A 27,632-nucleotide genomic window follows, 5' to 3' on the forward strand; every position below is an offset into this window, starting at 1 on the left:
TAATTCTAGTAGCGCCATCTATGTGTCAGGTCGGGGAATTTTCAATTGTCCTGTTAGTCATTAAATTAGTAATATTCGTATATTAATAAATATTGCTTTTCCTGTTAAATATACTTTGGACAAGATAAAATAATTTGATTCTTTTGAGTTCTGTTCGAATGTAATCTGGTCGTTACCTGAAGCTCTCGGTATAAGCAGAGCTAGGCAAAATACATGTTTTATCCAGACCAGCCGATTAATCAGTAAAAGAAGAATTTCCTTTCATAAACTTAAATTTTCAAATGTACTATCGGAAAAACAATCTCTTGTTGAGGCGTGAATAAAATATGTTAAAGAAAACAATCTTTCTATAGGTCCTGATGAATACAAACTTATATTGTATTGTATTAACACATTTTTTATATTTGGATAGCGTTCAAGGATGATTAGCTTTCTGCTTTTATCGTTTTGGGACTTTAACTCCATTTTTACTGTATGTGGTTGATCACTGTCCCTTTTCACAAAAACAATAAAACCATCACCTTCTTTACTAGTACTACTATTTCTGTTAGTGCCAGAGATTATTTAATTATTTAATTTTTTTAATTTGCTTCTACGCATGTACTGAAGATTGAAGATTTTTATTCTTTGCCTCTCATCTGTTGTGATGCTTTCTGACAATAAACGCATTTTGTAACTAGGGTGGAAGCAGGATGCCAATGTGTCTCCATTTATTTTTCTGTACATTTACTACATTTTATTTTTGTACATTTTATTTCTCTCTTTTAGTTACCATTAGAATTTGATCATCCATCGTGACATTCATACTGATAAACTTAATTAATACATAGAAGATTTGTGAAAGTAAACATTTAAGAATGAAATTGATAAGCAATTTGTAAATGTATTTTGAATGACCATGATTATTTAAAATATTCAATACTAAATATCTCAGCGTCAGGTATAACAAGTATACTGCCCAACCCTGCGTGTAACAATCGTTGTTATAGTATATGAGTACATTTACAGTACCTTGTATGATTTTGTTATAAACATTTTGTATTTTATTTATTTTTATTTTCGAGAAACATCTCTTCCAAACATTCGTTGCAGTACACCTGCTTCTGTTATTGTAGGTTACTGGAAATGGAAACGTAAAGGTTATAGAATAATAACTGATCGAGTATTTGGAGGGAGTGTTTCAGTGACTAGAACTTTTCATAAGTTCATATTTTATCAGAATACCAAAGCAAATTATTGCAATATAATTTTACATTTAGCAGCGGTTAGGAACTGCATTTTACTGTTTAACTTTTATTACTCATCTTGAATTTTGTTTTTAAGATAGTCTTAAATATATAGTGACAATATGTAAATTAGGTTAGTATATTTGATCAGGCTCGAGTAGTGCTCTTAATTGTTACACACCCACTTTGAAGGCATGACACTTGCATTTGTTTAAATCTTCTGGTTAATCTGGAAATGCGTTACTATAAAGTCAACATTTGGTTTTAACAGTATTTTATAACATGTGGGGCAAAAGTCCCGCTACTATTTTGATTGCATGTCATCTTGGTTATATGACATTTAGCTCAGTTTCGCTTTAACCATTGTGTTGTGTTTTATATGTTAAATGTGTGTTGTGTTAAATTTTATTATGGATAAATATAGCGGAAATTGCGTCAAAAATATCCTGATCGTCCAGTGCCTCACAAAATCCCAATTTATTGTTTGCATGCGAATTTTCGACAGTACGATGCGACAGTAGACAGGCGTCGTTCTGGAAGACAACGGACGTATCGTAACGCTGAAAATGTGGTTGCGCGATAGTGTTGCAGAGTCTCCAGAAACATCAATTCGTGAGGGAGACGCGGTTCCCAGTTACACATTTCGCACGCAGTTTAAGGCGAATTATGAAAACTGATTTGAAAATTTTCCCGCACAAAATTCAATTAGTTCAAAATTTGCTACCAAGAGATCCTGATCAACGAGTTGAGTACAGTAATGCAATCCTAAGACTGTCTGGTGAAATTCAAGATTTTTCGTCTAAATTGATAATGAGAGATGAAGCCCATTTTATTTTCAGTGGCCACATCAGTAAACAGAACAGTCGGTTTTGGTGAACACAGAATCCTCAATTAATTCATGGAACATCATTGCATCCACTAAATCAAGTGTAAGGTGTGGTATTCATGCTGGAAACATCATTGGTCTCTATTTTTTTAAAAATGACCAAAATGTGAATTCGAAATTTTCTTGTTCCTGAAATGGAAGAGCAAGGACTAGAGGACATGTAGTTTCAGCAAGATGGGATCACAGCACACACACCTCATTCAACAATTCAATTATTGAAGACTAATTTCGCGAAGTGGCGATTTAGCATGGCCAGCCAGATCTCCGGATTTAAAAGCACCAGACTTTTTCTTATGGGTCTTTTTAAAATCAAAAGTTTATGTGAATAAGCCCCAAACGATTCAACATTTTAAAGACAATATTCGTTACGAAATTGAAGAAATTCAGCCTCAGATGTTGCAGGATGTCATGAAAAATGTCTTAAAAGGAGTCGAAAGTTGCATAGCGAATTGCGGTTACTATTTAGCCGATATGATTTTTCAATCATAATGAAAAAAAAAATGTAAAGTCCAAATAAACTTTTTATGAAAACCAAACTTACTTACCTTTTCTTTGAGCAAAGTTATAATCAATTTAAATGGTAGCGTTGTATTATCCTAACACACAGACAACGTTGAATTAATATGTGAACTTATTTTTTATTAGTTTTTTCCAAAATAACCAAAATTGTTTCTCTAAAATCACTATAAGTAGAAAAGTAATAGTTGAAATGACATACATTGTAATATGTATTGTTTGAGATTAGTTATAGATACAATAGTGATTATCTATACTAATGGTTAGACATTTTTTTATTCATAGTCTAGGATGGTTATCTAGAGGCTAATGGTCTTTGGCTGATGTTGTTTTGGGTTAGGAGCTAGATGTTTTTTGGGTGACAGGGACCCTGGTCTACGACTGGGGCTGTCGTAATTGGACTACCCAGGCGTAATTAGTGAGCAGAGATCTAATCAACGGATTGGAATGACGTGGGGTACCAAGGGAGAACCTCAAACCGGGCATGTTTGTGAAGCTCTTCTTTGCATTCGAAGCATGAACTTTTTTTTAGAATGAAAGACCTGAAGTTGGTCAAGCAACTAGCTAACTAGCATCTTATATAGGGTAGTCTTCAAGCTATTTCCGCTATTCTTGAATTTCGCTTGAAGTGGTTGGACCGATCATTCGAACTTGTTTTCAACCATAATTCGACTTTGTTTAGATGAAGTTGAACACCTGAATATGTTGGATGTAGATCAGTGTATTCGTCGTCCTGTTTCACAATAAAATGCCTGTCTGTGAGGTATGATTTCAGTAGTTGAAAGTGCGTGTGGGGCAAAAACTTTTTCAATTTAACCTAGAGTCCAGTGTGCCACACCTTGTCGAAAGCTTGAGATATGTCGCGAAATACAGCGGAGCAATATTTTTTATCATTTAAAAGTTTTTGTAAATTTGGTAGACTAATCTGGATATTTGTTCAGAAGCAAAATATATTGAATTAAATATTAAAAAAATGTTAAACATTAAAATTGTTTTTGCTTGGTTTTAAAAAGATTTTTAAAACTTCTACCTTTATGAATTTATTTTTGTTAATTAAATATTATTCTACGCATCACTTTATACCGCAGGGAAATTAATTAAATATATAATGTAATTATTTTCTACAATAAACTTTTAAAAATGTCGTCTGATACGTTATTACATAGTTACTAATTAAATAATGTTGAAACTAACATTGTGGGCCGACTATATTTTCCGAATCGATTTTTTTAACACTATTATTATTTTCATTCCTCCTTTACAGCGTACTGTATAAATGCAATATGTAGGTGCATTGTGGAATGAGGTGGTTTGGTAAACACTGGCACTAATAGTTAGAGTTGAAGTAATAACATTTTTGGTACGCATTTACTTGGTGATTAGAATATTTTCTGCTTGACATCATTTGGAAATACATTATTTCATAAAGTAAAATAATAGGAGTATATATAATTAGCAATGGATCACTGTCCATACGTGGAACTGGCTTCGACACTGAGACCACTTGCATAGCACGTACTCATGGTCTGTCAGTTTTTACTATAGCAAAATCAAAGTACTACAAATCTTTGAGTACATTTGTTATGATTTTTGCACGTTTATCGAACATTTAATATCACAAACGTAACTAATACACTTTGAATCGACATTGCAACGTTGTCTTTGAATTTTCACAATTTCCAAAGTACAATCACACCACAAAAATAAAGCGTTAAGAGCGCAGTGCTGCCATCATGTGTGAACTCGAAAAATAGCACAAATCTTGATACAGCTATTAAAGACCTCAGTTCTTGACATCAAATAACGTTAAGAATCGTTCTTATCCGCTCAGGACCAAAAGTTGATCCAGATTTCTAAATTTGTGTAATTGAAGTTAAATATCTCGGATTTGATATATTAGGAATCATCTAGTTCCATCAATTATAGATAACTGAGACTATTCAATAATTAATATATCTATTCAAAGACTATTCAAATATGTTATTTAAATTATGACCTATATCACTTACATAGTTCATCACACTTGTTTAACTAAATAAATACTCGGTTTATTTAATACTTAATGTTAGCATATTAAAAATTGTAACATATAGTCTATCCAAAGAAGTTTTGTACATACGTCATCGAGATGTTTAACGTATTGCTTGCCGCAATTTTTAAATTCGATTTAGAATCAAACAATATTTTCGTTCTCATTTTATTGTGGTTAAAAAGAGACACAATGATGTCTGATAAGCTCGAACGTGTAACCGAACTAGCCTGCCAAAGTCGCCCGGTTGTCAAACGTATGTAAAATTCATCAAAACAATAGTGATAAGGGGTTTTAAACCGGCAAAGGTTATTTTAATGCTTTGTTTGTTTTGATTTGTTTGACAGAAGAGATTGCGTCTCTAATTAGTTACTTTGAACAGGAACGAGATAATGGAGGCCCTTTCTTGCCAGTAAAATTCATTGGAGAAATAAGCATTTTTACTTTTAAATATTAATTTACTGCGATTTGTATTGAAAACATTTTTTAGCTCGTTGTAGCAGCATTGAATATAGACTCGGTCACTGAAATATCTCAAAAAATAAAAAATATAATCTTGAATTCAGTGAAAAAAATCGTGCTCATACGAAGCGGATGACGGATCAAGATCATCTTGATGTTAGCTCTATCAGAGATTAAATATCTAATATATATGTGTATATGGAATGTATAAAAACAGTGAGTAGTTTTTTAATACAAACATAATTTAATACAATTATTTCAAAGGAAACCGTTAGTCTGAAAAGTATCGAAGGGGTCTAATGGACCTTCCGGATATTGCCTTTAAAATAATACAGTTTTTAAAAGCATATAATAAACCGAAAGAAGACTTTATTCCATATTATTTCAATTAATGTATTTAGATGACTAATTTAGATGACTAATGGTCACTCATGGCAAGATGATAATAAAAATAGTGTTATGACAACAAAAGTTGACGGAAATAGGTAAAATTGAAATAACAATTGATTAGGTTTTATTAGTAATAATATTTATTAATAACTCATTGTAGATATATTGAACTTCATGCTGGAAACAGGAATGGTGAATAACAGCTTCGATTTGGATGAACTCGATCAGATACATCGAAGGAGAAATTGACAAATTGAGAAATTGTGAACAAATGTTTCATAGGAGATTAACAGCTTAGTTATTCACTTTCTTCTTAAAAAACGAACAAGTGCAATAGTGCAATTCAGATCATCAAAAGCAAACTGGCGGACGAAGGCAGAAATGATACACTGAGCACTTGAAGTGCAAACTTCTGTCCAAATTTCATAAATTCCTGAAATTTCGACCATATTAGATCTAATCCAAGTTGGGTGGCATTATAAACCGAACTGCAGTGTTTTTGCCAGGAATACACGGACTAGAGATGTCAAAACATAATTAAAAAATAATAGCCTTGTGATCTCCTCGGAATTCTACCAACTGCTCCTATTATAAAACGTGAAGGGGAAATATTTCGCGACGTCCAACATGTAGATGACACTACTTTTAACTTATTACTTGTTTTAATCAATAATAAAAAATTTAATTAATAATAAAAATATTATAATTTTGGAACAAAGGATATGTTAAATAATATGGAAATATAACTTATTTGAAGATTATTGTATATTAGGTATCTTCTGAAATCTGAGAAAAATATTATTGAAAAATTAAAATATGGTGTAACAACAGATAGAATTTTGTCAGGCGTAAGACAAATAGATACCCCACAAATGTAAAGGATAAATATCATTAATAAAGATGATCTATCCTATTCAATAAAAAAACACAACATCAATTCAGTTAAAAGTCCGAATGAAATGATCGCTGTTGATTTAAAAATAAAAGAATGGAATGCGAATAGGAAAATTTTTACATTCTTTTATAAACGAGAAGGTAATATTAATATACGTTTGTCTTATAATTGTGCTTTATGTGAGTATAGCTTTTGTTATAAGTGAAATGCATAGTATTCTAAAAAAAGAAGATTTTACTGTGTGTTTTATGAATGGAATAATGGAAGAAAAATTGAAATGCATAAGTATGTCTGTAGCTGTCCAGAGCATACGATAAAGTATACCCTCTGCAAGCATGTGCATTTGGTACGTATGTATGAGGAGAAAATAGGCACTAATTATTTTGCAGATTATGTAGTAAGTGCTCTAGGAGAGCAATCAGTGATTAAATAGCAGGACAAAGAAGAAACTAGAAGAGTTTTCAGTATAATTAACACTTTGAAATCAATCGATCAACAATCACACAGCCAAATACTTAGGAACATAGAGGTTATGCTTCTGAGATTTCAACAAAAAAGTAATTTTTTTTACTTTTAGCAGTAAATATCAGTCAAGAATATTAATGAATACTTAGGAAAGGAGGATTAGGCCTACAGGGGACATCACCACAAAATAAAAAAAAAACGCGCCTGGAATTCTACCTCATAGGTGGTGTGCCGAAAAGTTCAATCTAAATATAATAAAGAAGTATTCAAACGAATAACCTGTTGTCTTTTTTGTTATGGTTCCTTTAATATATATTCTCTTTTTGTAATATTTCGTCATTATTTATCTGCTCCGAGGAGTAATTAAGCCGAAATAAATAATAAATCACAAAGCTTCAAATACTATCAACATATGAATATCAATTTTTTCCAACAACTTTCTATTAAATACACCTTATATTTACACTATGCTGAAAATTCATGATACTTCGTTAGCTTTTAGCGTCGTTATATCTTTTTTCTTCTTTTGAAATATCTGTAAAATCAGAAAGATATAAGTATAATAACAAATAGACAGAAAACGTATACTAAAATGACCATATTTCATTCTTACCTTTACTACAATCTTCAAATAAGTTCTGTTTCCATATTATTTAACATAAAAATTTATCCTTTATTCCATAACAATTTACAAAATTAGCGTTATAAAATGATAATATTGTATTAATAATTTATACCTTATACATTTGTTTTCGCATTATCTGCTGCTACTTTTGCCTATAAAATAATTATATTACCTCAACAAAATGTAAATACAAAATTAACCTAAAAATGACATCTAAACACAACTGAGACTGTGGTAGAAAAGGACGCGAGCTGTGAAAACTAGCCAATAGAAACTTGTATAGTCATGGATGGTGAGGTCTTTTACTGTCGTCTGCTGTAGAGACGAAGTGAACCAATCGGACCCCGTCGCGGCTCATAGCGGTTAAAATGAGTAATATGTTAAAAGTAGTGACATCTACATGTTGAACGTCACGAAACAATTCCCCTTCAGCAGTTAGTAGGATTCCGAGGAGATCACAAGGCTGTTCTTTTTCAATTATGTTTTAACAAACACCTCCAGTCCATATATTCCTGGCAAAAGTACTACAGTTCAGTTTGTAATTCCACCCAACTTGGATTGGATCTAACATGAAATTTGCACTTCAAGTGCTCGCTCGTAGAATTTAGAATTTGAGGGCATCAAAACGTCAATTCGATAAAGATAACCAAGAGAATTTGTGTAAAAATAATGCAATTCAGATCATCAAAAGCAAACTGCCGGACGAAGGTACAATTGATCCTCACAAATAATTGTCTGCAACTGAAAGTTATCAAAACCGGTCAAATACCACTTACATCATCTGGTTTCATAGTTCCAAAGTTCAATACACTAAGAATTTGGGTATAAAGCGATTTAGGAATTAAATAGTGCTTAAATGTTATTGCTCAAATAAGACCAAATTTGTTAAAGTGGATTAAAAATGTAATAATCACCTTGAGGGGGTTTATTTCATTAAATAAAAAAAGTGTAATTATCCGAATAAATATATAACTTCACTTTATACCTTCAATTACAGATGTTCTTATATGAAGGAATGAAGCAAGGCAATATCACATGTCCCAGAAAATTGTTTTATTATACTGTCAGTAGTTCCTTGAGCTATCTTTTTTATTTTATCTCACGATATTGCCATATCCACAATATAACATATATTTTGTCAAAGATGTTTAAAAAAATATGAATTTAAAACCTTGTAATTTTACACTATTTAATGATAGAATGTTAATATAATATGTACCATATACTTTTGGATAAAACTGGTAATCAGAATTTTAACAGAGAAAGACTCAAAGTTTGCTTTCAGTATAAGAAAACAAAAAGCCAGAACTCTAATAGATCTTATTAAATTGATGGCCCTAAACAAATATGAAAAAGGGAAAAAACAGAAGAGATAATTTTCATTTGTTCCAAAGTTCTTTGTTTATGATAATATTTATATTTTATAGATATATTTGTTTTTGTACTACATTTATATTTTACACATAATTTACAGTTTTACACATTATATTTATTTCATGAATTGAATTTTATTTAATAAAGTTATTTCAGACATTAAATTGTTTTTTACTTAAATTTTATTGGTTAATTAAACGTGACGTCAGAGCAGTCACAAAGAGCCATTCAAATGTCTTCACAGCAAAATGTTTTCCTGACAGGTGCCTATAATAGAGACTTAAATTGACCAATCAAATTACTTGAATGGGCGATTTAACCCCATCTGGATGTTGGACAAAGCAAAACTTTTCTTTAGAGTCCCCTATTGAGTTGTTTCTCTATTACTCAATGCAGATTACGTTACCAAATACCTTACCGATTCTTTAAAATATCCAGTGCTGTATTAGCCGCTCAATATAATATGGCTGATAATACTACTGTGATTAAAAAACGTAAAACTTGTACTTGTAAAACTGTCAACAAGAAATATGATCTGAATTTAACTTGTTTTTTTTTTATTACGATTATACGTATTTTTAAACAGTACAGATTTTTCACGATTTCTATACTTAAGAATTTGACTTTTTATATGTTAGAGTCTTCTTTTTATGAACTATGATTTATTTAGACTAGATCGAATGCTTAACGTGGGCTCTGAACCACGATCCCCGGCATTAAGTCTATCGACTGACGACTAACTTGGAGATTATCCCAGAAGACATCCGGTTTAACTTGTTTTCTGGCATAAGTAGGATCAGTTTCTTTATCGAAATTTACACTCTTGCCTTTTGGACAATCACAGTTGTAAACAATCATAAACATACATTTACGACCATGCCCCAGCAGGAATTAAACCCGCGACTAGCGCAACGCAGTAGGAAGACCCTCCTGTCACCATGACCACTGCGTTAACCAAGCCAGCAAAAAATTAGCTCATGTCATTCTACCACCGTCCCATTTGCCTGATTTAGTTCTGTGGGACTGAGATTTCTTAAACTCAAAAAATCACTTCAAGATCACCATTTTGTCGGGGAGGCTAGGCAGAACGATGGCATAAATATCAACGTATTCAAGGGGCATTGAAGCAAAGGGAACGATTAATTTTGCAAAAATAAATAACTAGTTTGTAAAAGACTTACTATTTTTGAATATATAAAATTGTAGATAATAATACTTAAGGCTTAATAAGGTTTCCTTATTTATATAGTATATCTGATCAATCAAAAATCTAAAACGACAAAGCAAATAACACCTGCGGTCTTAGTTGTTCCCATAATTGATAGCAGTGCCGTATTATTATATAGCGGGTTTCGATATGAGTTTTTTTTGTTACGCAAACGATCGGAATTGTATTTTTTGAATAAATATATATGTTTTACGCTCAATTAATTTTGAATTGTTATATTTAAGAATCTATTGTGAGAATTATATTTTTTAGAATGGTCATTTATATTCATTAACCGCAGGTTAGTGAACTAAGTGAAGGTACTCGGTGTACCCAATTTATTTGAACAGTATAGTTTTCTGCAAATATATCTACTATGGAAACATGTTTTAAAATTATATAATAGATTGTTCAATATCGTTTTAAAATAATAAATAAGAATAGCTCTTTTGATAAGGGATTATTACTGGTCTCGTCGTTTTATTCTTTTATTAGATGCAGTATAATCAACTATTAAATAAACTGACCTATTATTTCTAGTTAATGTTATTAAGTTCTTCAGTGTACCAGACGTTAATAATAGAATGATTCAAAAGTGATGATTTTAGTGTCAGTAACAAAGAACGACCTAGGGGACCAAAACAGTTCGAAGACAATTGAAAGAGCTATTGGAGAATATCCAGCTTAAACTCCAAAAGAATACTCAGATAGTTTAGAAGTTAATGATCAATTTACTCAATCGTATTCAGACGTTTACATGTGATTGGAGAGATCCATAAAGCGAGATAATGGTTACCAAACGAGTTGGCTGAAAATGCTCTCCAGACGAGGAACAAGAGTTTTCTGTGGCATATTGTGATTGGCGATAAACAATGGATCTATTACCATAATCTCAAGCGCAAGAAGTTAAGGGTTAGTCCGGAAGAGCTATCCTCATCGATATCGAAGCGAAATATTCAAATCTATAGTCTACCCAAAGTTATTTTGTACATACGTCATCTAAATTTGTGTCGTCAAAATGTCACAATGTTACCGTATTAACCTTGAGTTTTAGTTTAGTTTGGCTTTCCATACCACCTATGTGTTAGAGTTCTAGGTGCGTTTGTAGTTGTATCCCCTGGAGGCCTAATCCACCAAATTAACAATTGTATATCCAAGTAATATATTTTACTTTCATTAGAGAGCATATTTACCTTTTACGTTTAGTTCTTGTATCCTTTGGTACAATGTTTACTAAACATTTTATTTTGATATCACTGTATTTCTCTTTCATTTATTCTGTTAATACCTGTATTAATATTTCTTGATAAAACTATATTTAATCATTGCATTCTCCTTAATGCATTTGCCGTGTCAGCAAAACAGTTCCTATTCTTTTTCTCCTGGCGCATTTTAACCAAATGCTCATGTCTTGCCAAATGCCAAATCTTTTACACTCTACAATAAGATTTTCTACGCTTATGTTATATTAGTTATATATTAACCTTGACTTGTTTCCATCCTCATCACCCAGTCTTGGAAATTGGCAGCATTGAATCATATCATATTCAGAAAGTCTCACTTAAGCGAATAAGTAATCTGTTAATTTCCAATATATCCAATACATTTCTAACATTTGTTCACAATTCCATCATTTGTCAATTTTATTTTCAACGTGCCTTATCGACTTCAGCTAAACCGAAGGTGTTATTAATCCTTCCTGTTTGAAGCTTGAAGTACAATATATCTGAAATGAATTATTAATAAATATTATTACTAATAGAACTAATTAACTAATTAACTGTTATTCCAACATTTACCTTTTTCTATCAACTTTTGTTGTCATAACACTATTTTTGTTATCATCTTGCCATGAGTGATCGTTGAATATATTGGTCCCATTCTGAAATATCCATGTCTCATCTAAACACATTAATTGAAATAATAAGTTTTCCTTCATTTTATTATATGCTTTTATTCTTTTAAAAGTAATATCCGGAAGTTCCATTTGACCTCTTCGATACTATTCAGAAAAACTACTCACTGTTTTTATATACTAATTTTTTAATAATAATTTCATATATTTAATCTCTGATAGAGCTAACATCAAGCTGATCTTGATTTGTCACCCGATTCGTATACGGACGATTTTTTTTTCGGAGAATTCAAGATCATATTTTTCAGTTTCTCTACTAATATACAGTGCAGCTGCAAATACGCTAAAAATATTTTCAATAAAAATGGCAGCAAATTAATTTTTAACAGTAAAAATGTTTACTTCAAACGAATTTTATTGGAAAGAGGGGGCTCAAAAGATGCCTGTAGAAATTTGACAGCTGTTGGATCATTAGTATGTAAATTATAGCATTTTGAGTGAAGAAGCTATTGTGAAAAAAAATGGATAGAACGGAATTTCGCGTGTTGATAAAATATTGATTTTTGAAGGAAAAAAATACAGGTGAAGCAAAAACTTGGCTTGATGCCGAATTTCCGGACACTGCCCCAGGAAAATTAACTATCAAGGATTGGTATGCTAAGTTTTAGACGTGGTGAAATGAACACCGAAGACGGTGAACGCAGTGGAAGAGGTTGTCACCGACGAAAACAATTTAAAAAATCCATAAAATGATTTTGAATGACCGTAAATTGAAATTGAATGAAATAGCAGACACTCTGAAGATATCAACTGAACGTGTACATCATATCATTTACGAATATTTGTGTATGAGAAAGCTCTGTGCAAAGTGGGAGTCGCGCGAACTCTGACCAAAAGCAACGACGAGTTGATGATTCGGAGCAATGTTTGAAGATGATCAAGCGTAATAAACACGAGTTTTTGCGTTGTTATGTGACAATGGATGAAACATGGCTCAATCATTTCACTCCGAAGCCCAACTGACAGTCATCCGACTGGACGCACACGATGAACCTGTTCCAAATGGTGGGAAAACGCTTCAGTCGGTTGGCAAGATTTTGGTGTCTGTATTTTGGTAGGCGTATGGAACAATTTTCATTAACTACCTTGAAAAAGGAAGGACCATCGGCAGCAACTATTTCGTAGTATTATTGGACAGTGTGAAGGACAAAATCGACGAAAGACGGCCGCACTTGAAGAAAATGAAAGTGCTGCTTTACCAAGACAATGCACTGTGTCACAAGTCAGTGAAAACTATTCCAAAAATCCATGAATTGGGCTTCGAATTGCTTCCTCATCCACCGTATTCTCCCGATCTGGCCCCCAGCGACTATTTCCTGTTCTCAGGTCCCAAAAGAATACTCATTGGGAAAAAATTTTCGTCGAATGATAAGGTGATCGCCGATTGAAGGTGACATTCATCCCAAAATGCGTAAGATAAATTTTGTGTGGGTATTAGTTCCAAATTTTATAAAGAGAGCTGGGCAAAAAATACATGCTTTATTTTAATTAAAATACAAATTACAAAATGCTATTTCGCATGTATTTTAAAATGCGACAAAATATTTTTATGCCGTGTATTTGAAATATAAAATACAAAATACAAAATACTGTATTTTAACTATTTTTGTTTAAATTACAAATTAGAAAATACAGACAAATGTTAGATTATATCAAAAGAATAGAACTAATACAGCCCAGTTTATTGATCAGTCGAAGAAGCAATTCCTTTAATGAACACTATATTTTTAAATGTACTATCAGGCACACAGAGTCTTGTTGGGGAATGTATAAATCCTTCTAAAGAAAGCAATCCTTCTACAGGTGCCGATGAGCACAAACTTGTCACGGACACTTTTTATATTTGGATGGTGTTTAAGGATGCTAAACTACTACAAAAATAGATAGGTCAAATAAGTTGTTTGTTTATTCTTATTTGGTTATTACAACGATTATTATGTACATATTTTATTTTAAAATATTTTTTTGTGTTAAAAATTTAAGTTAATTTTTAATTTTTAGTGAGTTTCTTATTTATTTTTTAAAGTGGACTCAACTTTTGTGTTAAAAATATTCTATAATGTCCGTAAAAACTATAAAACCATCTTCTTTACTAGTATTGATACTCCTGTTAATCCAAGGCATTATTTCTTCCCAGCAAGAATTTAACTTGCAAGAATTATTTTTATCTTTTCTGTTTTTTGTTTCTTTGTTTTTGTAACTAGGGAGGCGTCAACATGGCTCCATTTTTCGGTTTAAAAAGTTTATCAAATCTTTAAATATTTTTGATGGTAGCTTTACATTTAACGCAAGTTGAGAAGATACTTGACAATTTGACCAACAGTGCAGTTGCAGTGTTGCGAACTTTAAAGATTAACATATTTAGCGATCGTCATTTTGTTTACGAAAGCTATAGGGTGTTATTTTTTGCAAAATCCGTATGTTGAATCCATAAGTATTTATATCCATAAATACTAACTACAAAATACCTCAGCATCAGCCACTTGAAACACTAATTGTAAGTTAAATAAGTAATTTAAATATTGCCCAACCTTACACAATATGACATTAATACACTTATATTGATATAGTAATTTTTAAAATAATATAAATAGTAATTTTTCGAGAAAAAAACTGATTTGCCGAAGAAAATGCCATTTATCACCTATATAAAAATATTACAACTACAACTCTACTGGCTAATTTTATTTAACTGACTTTTGGCTCTTGGAATTGGTAGTGTATTTAATTTCACGAATATATTTTTTTATTAATTATATCTTACGTTAGAGATGTTTAGTACACTTTTTACTATACTGTTCTGTTGTCTTTTCTAAATTAAAATAAAACTTATCTACTTAAGCTAAATTTAAGAATACACTTATACACTAAACAAGTTCGTGTGGTTTGGCGCGCTTCAATCTTGTGATTTTCTGCTTGTTGTCCAGTAACTGTATTGCTTCTACGTCGCTGTGATTTAGCAATCTTAATTCATGTTTTAAGGCGATATCTTGGATCACTCCGTGTATCCATTTGATTTCGAGGTCATCGTGCAGCGTTGTTCACGTAGCATTCATCTCATAGGTCCAAATTGGCTTTATAATTGATTGCCGTGTATAATTGCTTGACTTTTAATCTAATCTGCTCTGCCTTTTGTCTAAAATGATATTTCCAATTTAATCTACAATCGAAATATACTCCGAGGTATCTAGCTGATTCTGCTTAAGGAATCGGGCACCCGTCAAGTGAAATCATTAGGTTTTTGTCATTTCGCCGCAACGTAATTAACATCGACAGATTTGGAGTTATTAAGTTGTATTTTCCAGCCCCTAGTTCATTTGCAGATCTTGACCGCTACTTGTACTTTTTCCACAGCCTTAGACACCACAAATATTTGATTGGAGAATAAAATATTATATTATGATTTAAACCATTAAATCGTGTTATTCTAGTCGAACTTACTAGAGAAAAACTTATTTAATTACCAAATTAATTAATGTAACTTAAAAGATGATGCTACTTTTCGCGACCCCTTATTTCGATTTTCGATTTAATTGGCAGATACCATGTGATGAGACAAACTTTCTTTGTTTTATAATTTTGTCTTAAAATTAAAATAGAAATAAGGTATCTTGATAAAGCAGAACGTTGCTTGATATGACAATTATGTTGATTTCGTAGATAGTTCGCTGGACTTACAATCGTAAACATGAGTAATAACAGTTTTATTACTTATTTTGGGCCTACAATCATGCCATTGTTGCAGCAGTAGAGAGACCGTTTTGTAGCCATTGGTCACTGCCGCTACCAAGCTAGCTAAATAATAAATAGTCATATATTTAAAATCATTTCAATAATTGAAAATGTTTCAAAGTAAAAACGAAATAACACATGAAATCATTTTTTTAGAGCTTTTAATAAATTATAATTAGTATTTAATTTCTATTAGTAATCTCTACTGATCACAATTAGATATTTTGATATTTGTTTGTGATTAATGACATTTAACCCATCATTATTCACTAAAATGACATTATTTCTGCTAAAATATGAGTCATGTAAAAATAGTGTAAAGTAAAAGTGTAACTCCTCACAAAAACAATTTAATAGGTGCAAAATTCAACATATTTGATAAAGTGTTATAAAATATACTGAAGTTGATGCTTATAATTGTTTGGCGAAAAGATTTTTTGCTGATTGAAAGAAGAAAATGTTGTGTTATCTACAGCATCTTTTATAACTTTGGGTTGTACGAAAAACAATGTATTTGATTATCTCCTTATTGAGATAAAATTAGTGAATATAATTTACTTTAAATAAACGTAAATTATTACCTTACATATATGTTATACCGCTGGACTGATACGGCCAGGGTAACGGGGTAAGTGTGTTTAGATCAGAATGAAAGATGGGATTAGTGAAACTTCTAGACATAGGAGTTTGGTTTATACTTTGGTTTTTGTTCTTTTAAACTCTTCACATTTCATAGATGGCGCAGTCGGTAGGATTCTGGGGATATCCTAAGGCTGTTCTGATATAAATTAATTAAATTAACTGCAATCAAATTACTCATTAAGAAAGATTAAGAAAGGTTGGATTGGCATTCGTTCTGCAGTTACTTGAAACCTACGAACTACTTCTACTTATTGGACTATTGGAATTTGGAGGAGAAAACTTGGCAAATTATTCCACATAGCGACAATTAGAAGATCAATAAAGGTAAACTGGCGGTCAGTGGTACATACGATACTAAAAGATATTTGTTTTAGAATTTATAGATAGTTCTGTTGTCATCTGTCTGAAAATTATATGAATAACAGTTTAAGTCACTGTGAACGATTTTAATAATTATTAGTTGAAATACTATTTTTCATTAATGAATTTAATATTAATCTTAATTGACTTATTCACACATGCATATGTGTCTAGATAATAACTAAACATTCAACAAGGAAATAACATCTCATCCATGTTGGTTAATCGTCAGTCGTCAAAGACCATGGTTCGCAACCCATGTTAAGCAGTCGGTCCAATCCAGATAAACCCTAAAGTAGACTTATATAACAACAAAAATATATTGTTAATCCTAAATTGGAATACTATTAATACGTATTTTTGAAAGTAGTAAAATATTGTTGTTCCTGTTTTACAGTATTAAAAAAAAATTATTTAATTTTAATGTTACGGATTATTTTGATTAATTATTTAATTAAAGTATACGAGAACTGAATAAAAGAAATACGAAATAAATGAAAATACCCAAGTTTTTAAATGGTACCGGATGGTGTTACAACATCTTTTAATTGGATGAGATTACAAAATTCACGACATCAGTCATGTGATCGAGAATATACTCATAATGCGTGACGTTCCGCTTGAATAACTCGATAAATGTCTGTATAGCGTTTTTATCCTATCGCCGTATGTAAATAATTTCAATTTTTTGTTCTCAATCTGGTTGTGAGATGTTTACAAATTTTCTCACTTTATCGGTGAGGGATGGGATTTACATATTAAAATAAAACGCCGGCTTGATAGTCGTAGTGGTCAAGACGAATGGTCGCAGCAGTAGTGCTACGATAGTCGTGGATTCGAATTCTGGCGGGACATGGTTGTAATTAGTGTTGGGAACAATCGACTGAAATCGACTATCGACTGTTCAGTAACTGACTACTTTTTACTATCGACTATTTCAGTCGCTATTTTCGATCCGACTGATTTTATTACTATTTACTATCGACTGTTTCAGTCGTTTACTTTTAGTTACTATTATCCGATCGATTTTTAACGCTCTGGCCTTTCGTTCTAGCTGCGACCTTGAAAGTAATGCACCGAATTTATGCTTATATGGATTTATATGTGATATATGTGGTTTTATGTTTTTTTGTAGTTTGCTTGTGAATAACTATATATTGTAAATTAATATAGCAGCATTCTGGAACGCTAGTTTTCGAGGACAAAAAAATAAAATTGTGATAAATAGTAAGATACTTTTGACTGGCATAGTAGGTAATATTTTGGACTGGTATAATAGGTAATATTTTTTGATAAACTTTCACGATTTTTGTCCAAGCCTCTTGTTTGTCGAAACTTTTTTCCTAAAATCTTGAAAACCAAAATTAGGTTCCAAAGGTTTCAGAAATTGCATAGATCCAAAAAATTTGAAATTTTTTTTACATAAGCAGTTGTTAAATTTCTTTTAAAAATAGTAACCGTAAAGAGGTGAATAAAGTATATTAAATATTTGTAATAAATACATTTTCTGATAGGAAAATTCTACTATAATATTCAACAATTTATTTGGTAGGCTATTAAGAAGAGCATCACAGTTTTTATTTGTTAACGAATGGACTATCTTAACAGGATTTTTTCAACTTTTAAAGCCCATTGAAATAATGACCACCAAGTTATCTGGAGAGAGATATTCCAACGATGTTTTTAAATATACGGTTAATAAGAGGACTGCAACATTCCATCAAATCCAGGATTTTAAGTGGATGGAGAAAAAATGACAAAATTGGCTATTAGATGTCATCAATAAAATACTGGCAATTTTATAAATGAATACGATGTGCAGGAAATCCACATTTTTAGATCCTAGATTAAAAAAAAGGATTTGGTATTGCAAATAATGCTGTGGCGATACAAAAAGTTATCACAAAAGAGGTATCTTCCATTCTAACTTCAAAAAAGACAAATATAGTTCCACAACTCTAAATTCAAGACAAAACTACTGACCAAGAATGTCTTGACATTTGGAGATATTTTAATAAAAAAATGGGTAGAATGAAAGTTGTAATTACTCCAAGTACTGCAGCAACTTTACAGATTTAGCAGTATTTGGAAATTTCATTTATTAGGCGTTTAGAAAACACATTGGATTTTTGGCGAACCCATAAAATGAAACTACCTGAATTATATCAGTTACACATAAATTATTCCTTTATACCCGCAACATCTGTCCCCTGGGAACGAGTTTTTCAAAATCTGGGCAAATAATTAAAGATAGAAGAAATAGCCTCACGGGAGAAAAGTTGAACATGATAATACACAGTAATTTAAAAATATTTCCGTTCAAAAGTAAATAAAACTTTTATTTAAAAAGGGTGTTGTAGTTATTATACGATTATTTTTAGGTTCATCATGGATAAGATTTTTTAATGATTAGGTATACGTTTACATTTTATTTAGTAGTTATGGTTATGGAAAATCTGTAGTTTTTAGGGTTTATTTAAGTTGTATTGAACTATTTATATTTATTATGCTGTTATTTAAAAATAGCAATTAATATATTAAAACACGATAAAACATTTGTGGTGTTATTATTCCTTTCTTCTTTACACATCCACAGAACATTCAGCATAAAAGTAATCCTACTTCCTTTAAATTTATTTTATTTATTACATGGTAATAGAAATTACGAAATTAGTAATTTTGTTTTCCATTTTTTTAAAAGTTATCACGTGAATAAATATATATATACATCTCTGTCTCGCTTATAGTGCCATTGGAGAATATAAAGACATTTAAAATTAACTGCTACAAGCATTTATCTCCGTCCTTTCCTATCTCACATTTTATACAGACAAGAACTCGTACACTTCGTCTGACATCACGAATGGAAAAAACAGTCGAACCGTTCATTTGACTCTTTATTATTTATTATATTATTTGGTATATTATTATATATTATTTGGTTATTTGAAGAAACCTGTAAGGAAAATACTTTGCTTTGAGTGGTCTGCCATTTCGCCCGATTATTTTGTGACGTCACATTTATTGGCCAATAATATTTAAATAAAAATCAAATTTAAATTTTAAAATTAATTTATTAAAATAAAATCCTATACAAATATACATAAGTGTAAATAATATAAATATATATAAACAAAAAGCAAACAAAAAACAATTATGAACTCTATTCTAGGCAATATTAAAATATCTATAATTCTTCTATAACGCCTTCCCATATATGTTTAGTGCCATCAATTTTATGGGATCTATTAGAGTTCTAACTTATCTTAATATATTGAAGGTAAACCTTAAATCGTTCCCTGTTGATATTGCATTAACTTCATTAAACCAAAAATACAATCACACCTCATAATAACTTAAAATTTGGTCTTGAAAATCATAATGGATTGGACAGTTGAAACACTAAAAATGTATGTGTTTTTTTAAGATATTTAGATTTTAGAGTATTTAATCTATGGAACTACTTAATATAGAATATAGATAAATATTGCATCTTATCTCTTTTTCAGAAGTTTTGTTAAATAGCCTGAAATAAGACTAAAATACAATATTAGACTCTTGTTTTCCTCAGAGCAAAATTCTCTGGAACTGAAAATATAGATTCAAGTGGTGATTTAACAACCTCAAGTGGTACTAGAACTCCCGTTAAAAAATAATATAAGTTATCTAACATGTTCATCTTCTTCACAATTTTCTCCGGGGGAATGATGTAAAAAAATTGAAGTGATGAGCCCTTTTAAAAATTTCTCGAACATACTAGGGGAAGGATGCTGTTTCTACCTCCATGACCTCTAATAGATCCAACAAAATTCTTTAAGCAATCTTGGTTAAGATTTGTTAAACAAATGTAGTTATTTGTAAATTTAGACAAAATGGATTTCTTTAAGGTAATAAATCCCCTAAAAGTAGCAATTAAATTTTTAATTGATGGCATCATAACAAATATTTTCTTAACAAGGCAATCAAATTTAAATATATAATTCCTCTACTATAAAATGATTGAACACTGATTGTTCTAAAAAGTTAAAGTATTGCAAATATTTTAGGGATATTTTACAATTAAGAGTAGCATTTACTATTACTAATTATCTAGTTATATTAATTATTACCTTCTTGTAAGACTTCTTTATGTAGAGACATCACACTGACAGCATACGAACAACTTGGTAGATTAATTGAATTTTATTACTACTAACATCTTCATAAGGTTTTGATTTTCTGTAAACAATCAATATATAAACAGACATGTAGTAGATACATTATTTTATATGTACCTGATAAAACCAATGATGGATATGCATTTATCCTAATACCTGTTCGTGAAGGAAGGATAATTCTAAATTTTTCACTAAAATGTCCATAACAAACACCATGACGTTGATATATTTGCATTGTGGTTTATCCAGGTAACTTACTACTATTTACTTGATCAACCCATTTTTGGAAAGAAGCGAGATCATTCTTTGGGAAACGATGTCTAATTTCCGTAGTAGAATTTTACCCCGGTACACTACATCTTTTACTACATTGACGCATTGTCATCAATTTTTATATTATTACTCCATAATAATTAATGTAAAACAGAAAATATGCACAACGTAAAACGAAAATTTCGTGATCTAAACAAAAACCATAACCTACAAACAACAAACATAAAAATTGACGTCCATAGGAAATGCTGATTTCACACAATTTGATCAACCAATCACAGTTCATGTTAGTGGCGGCACCAGGAATTTAAACTAGCCTATCACAATTTACGATTGCAGCGCTACAGTTGATTGAACTAAACAAAACATTTCTCCAAGGTCGCCTATACCGTGAAATTTTTCAAAACCGTGTATTTTTTCTATGGTTGATAGGCTTAATTCCTACCTACCCAACCCATGTTAAAAAGGAGGTAATTAAGGAGGAGGCATTAACCCACCCATTTGTAGAAAACAATGTAAAGACGATTCATCATACCATATTTTTCCAATCAAGTGTCCAGATTTTATGACCACTACATCATTTTTCTCGCAGATTAGCGTTAGAAAAGGTTTCATAATCGCAGCACTTCAATACATGTCAGATTTATGGAGCTCCTGCCGTACTGTTTTTTTCGAAACAATATTACCACATTCCTTTTTAAACTTCGTTAGTCTCTGTCTATTAACGTTGGATTTTGATTCTTCTCCGCTGATGTAGGTACTATATTGTACGGTATTCATATTACTTGACTATCATGGTCATTGTCATTACCATTTTTTAAAATCTTTTCTATCTCAATCAATTCTCTCATTTCAATACCATCTTTTTCTTTCAATCCACGTTTCATGACCTTACAGCATGGACAGCGATACTTTACTGATTTTGCGATACTAATTTTTATCTTTTAGATTCTACTGCTCAAGTAAACATAATGTTAATGATGTAAATAAACATAAAATTGAATGTTTACAACTTCAATGAGTCTCTCCGGCAGCTTTCCATATAGGCCTTTAAAACAATAAGATTAAAATAAATATAATTTTTGCACTCATCTTTCCACAGCATTTTTTGTTGCCCAATATTGTTAAATTGTTTTCCATTTGAATATAGAGCACGTGCCTACCCCAACAATTTTATCTAAAATCCACTAAATATCACTTCAAGATTTGACAAGTTTCGCAGTATGAACAACAGCAAATTCTTGCTAAGAAATATAATTGTGATCGGAAATTTATATTCTCTATTTGGCTAACTGTTTGCCGATCAAATTAGTATAACTTAATTCTTAACAGTTCCTCCGATCAACTGTCTGCGACCTAAAATCATCTAATATTTTCTTAAACCATGATAGTAATACTTACGGCAAGACCTAACTGTGTTATAGTTTTCAAAAACATATAAGTAAACTGCCTCTCTATAAAAAGCTAAAAGATAAAAACGTATTTTAATTAAGAGTTGAAATGAAAAATCTGTAGCCTGTGTAGTTTGTTGCGGATTTATATATAACTATAAGACTTACAAGTATAATTCTTCTTTGTATCAATAGGTTTACGACTTAATGTTCACCAAAACTTAACGTTTTACCAAAATTCAGCGTCTTATTGGCTCGGACCCTTTCGGATAGGTACGACTACTTGGTTAATACTGGTTATCCAACGTTTAAAGAATATGGCAAATGAAGAGTCATTTTCTATTTCAATGTCCTTAATAGCGGTCATTAATATTCGGCTTGATTGTTGAGCAGAAGCTCCAAGAATATATGAAAAACACAATATAATTTCAGAATCGTTAACTCTTGACCTGGAAGCTAAGATATTCCGATTACTTTTTGTCCTGTATTCCCGTCTTATTCTTGCTATTTAAACTGTTTATAAACAAAATAATTTGAAAGACTACCTATGAAGATTGAAATCATTCACTATACAAACATTTGAGGATATTTTTTTATGATCCCTAGAACCTGATTTCTTCGTATTGAAACAGAAAATTAAAAAAAAGATTGGATTAGTAACATGGTCTTAAACTAAGGCAGTGTGTCATCCCGTTCGATTATGTGCCAGTAAAGCGATACTAGATCATTTATACTATTGTCAGTCATAGGATAGAGATACCTATAAAACAGTACACCAGAAAACAAAAAAATAACGTTCGTACTGGTGAAATAATGTTCAATTCATGAAGAATAAGTTTATTCTAGACTTGAAATTATTTTTAAGTTTTTAAATAGGTTTGTAGCAAATAGTTGATATACTAAAATTCATGTTAGTAATAGTTATTAAAATAGATATTTAGAAATATAATGAAATTGATCTTTAAGCGTATATTACTGATAATAGTAAGCTCCAATTTATATGGAAAGGAAAATAATACACTTTTCATCTGATAATACTGGTGTAGAAATTAGCTTTGCTAATTAAGTAGAAAATAATAATCTCTTACTGATTGCTTTCGAAAAATTCAAATAGCGCGTGTATCGAAATAAACCCAGTTAAAACATGGTAATTACTGTAATCGTAGATTAAGATAAAGGAAAAATAAACAGATTTTGCAATTAGTCTAGTTCTGGGAGATATGACTAAGTGCCTTGTTGTGTTAATCAACTGTTTGTTTCTAGTTACTTTCAATTAGTTACAGGTGGCATAGAAATATCCCTGAAACTATTTTATTGAAAGGTTTCACTCACTTTTATTAGGAACATTACGTGCAATATCACCTGTTTTGTCTATACGGGTTACAGAGTGTGACAAAGCTCGTATAAAAAATAAAGGAATGATTTATAAAAATGTATAAAAAATTCTGATTTATTTTATCATATTTTGATTCAATTATATGATGATTTTAGTTTATTGGACATTTATTGATTTGCCAATACTTTTAAAGTTCGAAATTTTTTTTTGATGAAAAATGATCACATATCGCATCTCAGTATATGTTGTTTTTACTTATCAATACTTTACATATCACTGTAAACTTAACAACATGAAAAGGATTATAAAATTAGCGCTTATCGGCTTTTTCAAACACACAAAAATAGAGTCATTCTATGCTCTATTGAATTCATTAAATTTAATTAATAATTTAATTTAATTAATATTAAATGGAATCAAATTACCTATCAAGAAAAGAATACTAGGTTCGCAAATTGCTGGAAACCATAACAGGAGATATTTTATTGAATCAGCGTTTATCGGTATTTTTAGGTGAATTAAAAGCAAATTCAAAGACTACGAAACACTGATACAAAATGTGATTTGTTTTTATATAAGAATTGTGAATTAATTTTGAGGGTTTCTTGTTATCTATGTAATTCTATATTATATTGTGAAAAACGTTTTTTAACGTTTAAGTTTGAAAATATTTTTTTTTTAAACATTTTGCCTTTATATTTTATGTAGAGGTAAGATTTCAGACATTTGCTACATTTTCAGATATTATAAAAGCAACTACCTAAATTTACAGCTATTAGCTGAAAAAATAATATAAATGGACATGCCATGATAGAATGCGTTCGAGCAATGTTGAGCCAAGAGCACTTTTTTAAATTAATTTGTTTAAATGAAGTTGTTGCAGATAAGGAAGTCGATCGCGATTATTTGCATGAATTCAAAAACATATATTGTGAAGAGAAGAGAAAGATATAACATATACTGGTTGTTCTTTAATTGAAAAATGTATTTACAAGGAAATATTTTCTTTAAAAATAAACCTTTCTTTTGGCAGTAAGTGTAATTGCAATTTAACATTGTGAAGCCACACTTGACTGACTTCGATGATGTTGATCCTGAAATCTTGAGATTCTGTGAAACATTTTTTGTTAAATATATCTTAATGTTTTATAAGTAATTCCAATAAGTTTAGTTGTTAATATAAATAAAGTAATATATATACAAGGATAATCCTAAAATATCTAACAAAATAATTACGAAAAACTTGAGATGGATATTTAAATCAAACAACTGTACTGATTAGTCGGAGTATACTTTCTACCTGATCTAAAATCAAAGAGATTGGTTTATCAGTCAATTAAAGACAATTTGGACCTATGGGGTATAAATATAGGGTTGCACTAAAACATCAAACAAACTAGAAAGCTAACGCTGCTAAAACAAAGGTATACGTTGGTTACGTAACTAAACGAAGAGCTGCATAATGAACTCGAAATCTAATGGGTTTACGAAATTATCCATGATTTTGCCTTGAAACCTAAAATATTGTTACTGAATCGCAGTATTATGGAATCAAAAGAGCCACTGGACAACACACAGGAAATCAGAAGTTTGAAGCGGACCGAACCACACGATCTTGTATAGTGTATAAGTATTATTCTTAACTAAAGTAGTTTAGTTCTATTTTAATTTTGTAAATACATGCTGATGCATTAATTTCGTAATCACTTTGCTTGTGTCGATACAAGTATAACAGAACTGTAATAATAAATTAATTTATAAATTACTATTCTACTAAGTATATCCAATGTTAGATGCAATTAATAATAAAAACAAATACTAAAGTCACATACATATACCTATAAAATAGAACTTTTTTATTTTATCTTATATTTATAAATAAATTGAGAAAATCTGAAAGCTACCTTTAACCATTAAACGTTTTATTTAATTATAATACATTCATGTATTTTCATCCCTACAACATGCTTTTTGTAATAAAATATCGAATGTCCAAAAAACGAATATATAGAAACGAATTAAATTTTCTATAAATGAAATTGTCGAATTTGTTTTTGCTTCCGATGATCACCGGTTTTATAAAACTTTTCCTGTTGTTATAGTTTGCAGTGAATTGCTAAGCTGGTATTTTTTCCTTGATAAGTAAGTTGATTCTATTTAAATGAATTAATTCAAAAGAATATATATTGAGAATAATTTCTTGTGATAGTATGTGTGGTGTAATGTTATTCATATTCTGGCAGAATAGTAAATGATAGAAACATTATTCTTAGACGTAAACGTTAAAATGTTTCATCATATATTATAGAACTTAAAAAATCTTCAAAATTAATTCACAATTCTTATATAGAAACGAGTAAAATTTCCTAACAATGTCGAATATGTTTTTGTGCGCCCGAAAAAGCCGATGAGTTTTAAAAATCTTTTCCTGTTGTTATGGTTTGGATTGATTTGTGAAGTCGATATTATTTTCTTGATAAGTAAGTTGATTCCGGTTAATTTAATGGATTCAAAAGTAAATATATTTTGAGAAGGGAACATAGGTTACATATCTTTATTTTGGACATGGATTCACAAAAAATATTAAATAATCCTTTATTTTAGCTTTGGTAACTTTTATGATATCTGAAAATATAACAATTATAACTATAAGTCACAATAATAGCAATAAAAGTCCCAGTGTGAAACGTTAACCCAACGTTTACCCAACATAAAAGGAAAATTTTAATAAAATATTTTTAGCAAAAAAATTTAACCGATTTCAAAAAATAAACAAGGAACTCACTAAAAATTAAAAAAGAATCAAACTTAGATTTTTAACACAAAAAAACATTTTAAAATAAAATATGTACATATAATATGGTATGTATTTAACGTAACTACTACACGTATTTTATATTCTACTATATACAAACAATTTAGCTTAATACCAATGTTACCTAAACCTATTTATCTAATTACAATATTTAACGTATTTAACATACATTACTATATATATATATATATATATATATATATATATATATATATATATATATATATATATATATATATATATATATATATATATATATATATACAGCGGAAACATAGAAACTCCTCTTTTTTGGAAGTCGGTTAAAAATAGGTGAATTCTAAAAACAGGAAAATTCGGTTAAAAAAATATTTGCAAATCTAAACCTAATAAAAAATGTTTTTCCGTAATAAAATAATGAATTTTGAAAAAAATTCAAAATTAACTGGTAATTTTTATATAAAGCAAATCAAATTTTGTATCAATGAAGTTAACGAATATGTTTTTAATTCACCTAGAAAATCCTATGAGCGCTGGTTTCATAAAACTTCTCTTGTTATAATTCGCAGTAATTTCCGAAGCTGGCACTCCTTCCTTGTCAAGTAAGTTTATTCCATTTAATTGAATTAATTCAAAATAACATATATTGAGAAGAATTTTTTTTTGGCAGTATACCTGGAACTCGGAAATCTGTATTTGGAACATGACATTGTTCGAACATCTTATACGATAATGTTATATGATCTTGCAGAATAGCAAACAGTCAAATAAAACTTACAAAAAAATCCTTCAAAATTAATTCACATATCTTATGTAGAGACTAATTTAATTTTCCATCAATGAAGTTGTCGAATTTGTTTTTGAGCGTCCGAAAAAGCCGATGAGCCCCGGTTTCATGGAACTTTTCCTGTTGTTATGGTTTGCAGTGATTTGTGAAGCCGGCATTCGGTTTTTGTC

At 30.3% G+C, this 27,632-nt stretch overlaps 1 protein-coding gene and 1 long non-coding RNA gene across 3 annotated transcripts in view; one reads left to right on the forward strand and one right to left on the reverse strand.

The window, feature by feature from the left end:
* Window positions 1-19,778: 19,778 nt before the first annotated feature.
* On the reverse strand, window positions 19,779-21,479 carry LOC143191234 (uncharacterized). Of its 2 annotated transcripts, none has more exons than XR_013004451.1 (3): window positions 20,999-21,479; window positions 20,834-20,942; window positions 19,779-20,126 (listed from the first exon to the last, which is right to left on the reverse strand). It is a non-coding gene; the product is annotated as an uncharacterized LOC143191234 (long non-coding RNA). The 2 variants fall into 2 exon arrangements; XR_013004450.1 differs by lacking the exon at window positions 19,779-20,126 and adding an exon at window positions 20,229-20,513 and having other exon boundaries at window positions 20,999-21,476.
* A 6,076-nt stretch (window positions 21,480-27,555) lies between these two features.
* LOC143190836 (uncharacterized) overlaps window positions 27,556-27,632 on the forward strand; it is a 419,968-nt gene continuing 419,891 nt past the window's right edge. The window contains exon 1 of the mRNA XM_076395402.1: window positions 27,556-27,593. Within this exon, the coding sequence (XP_076251517.1) occupies window positions 27,556-27,593 (38 nt within the window). The remainder of the gene's footprint in view (window positions 27,594-27,632) is intronic.

Source organism: Rhynchophorus ferrugineus, unplaced genomic scaffold (assembly GCF_030347505.1).
Source record: "Rhynchophorus ferrugineus isolate W39M unplaced genomic scaffold, kcgeb_rfMv2 rfM2, whole genome shotgun sequence".
Classification (NCBI taxonomy): domain Eukaryota; kingdom Metazoa; phylum Arthropoda; class Insecta; order Coleoptera; family Curculionidae; genus Rhynchophorus; species Rhynchophorus ferrugineus.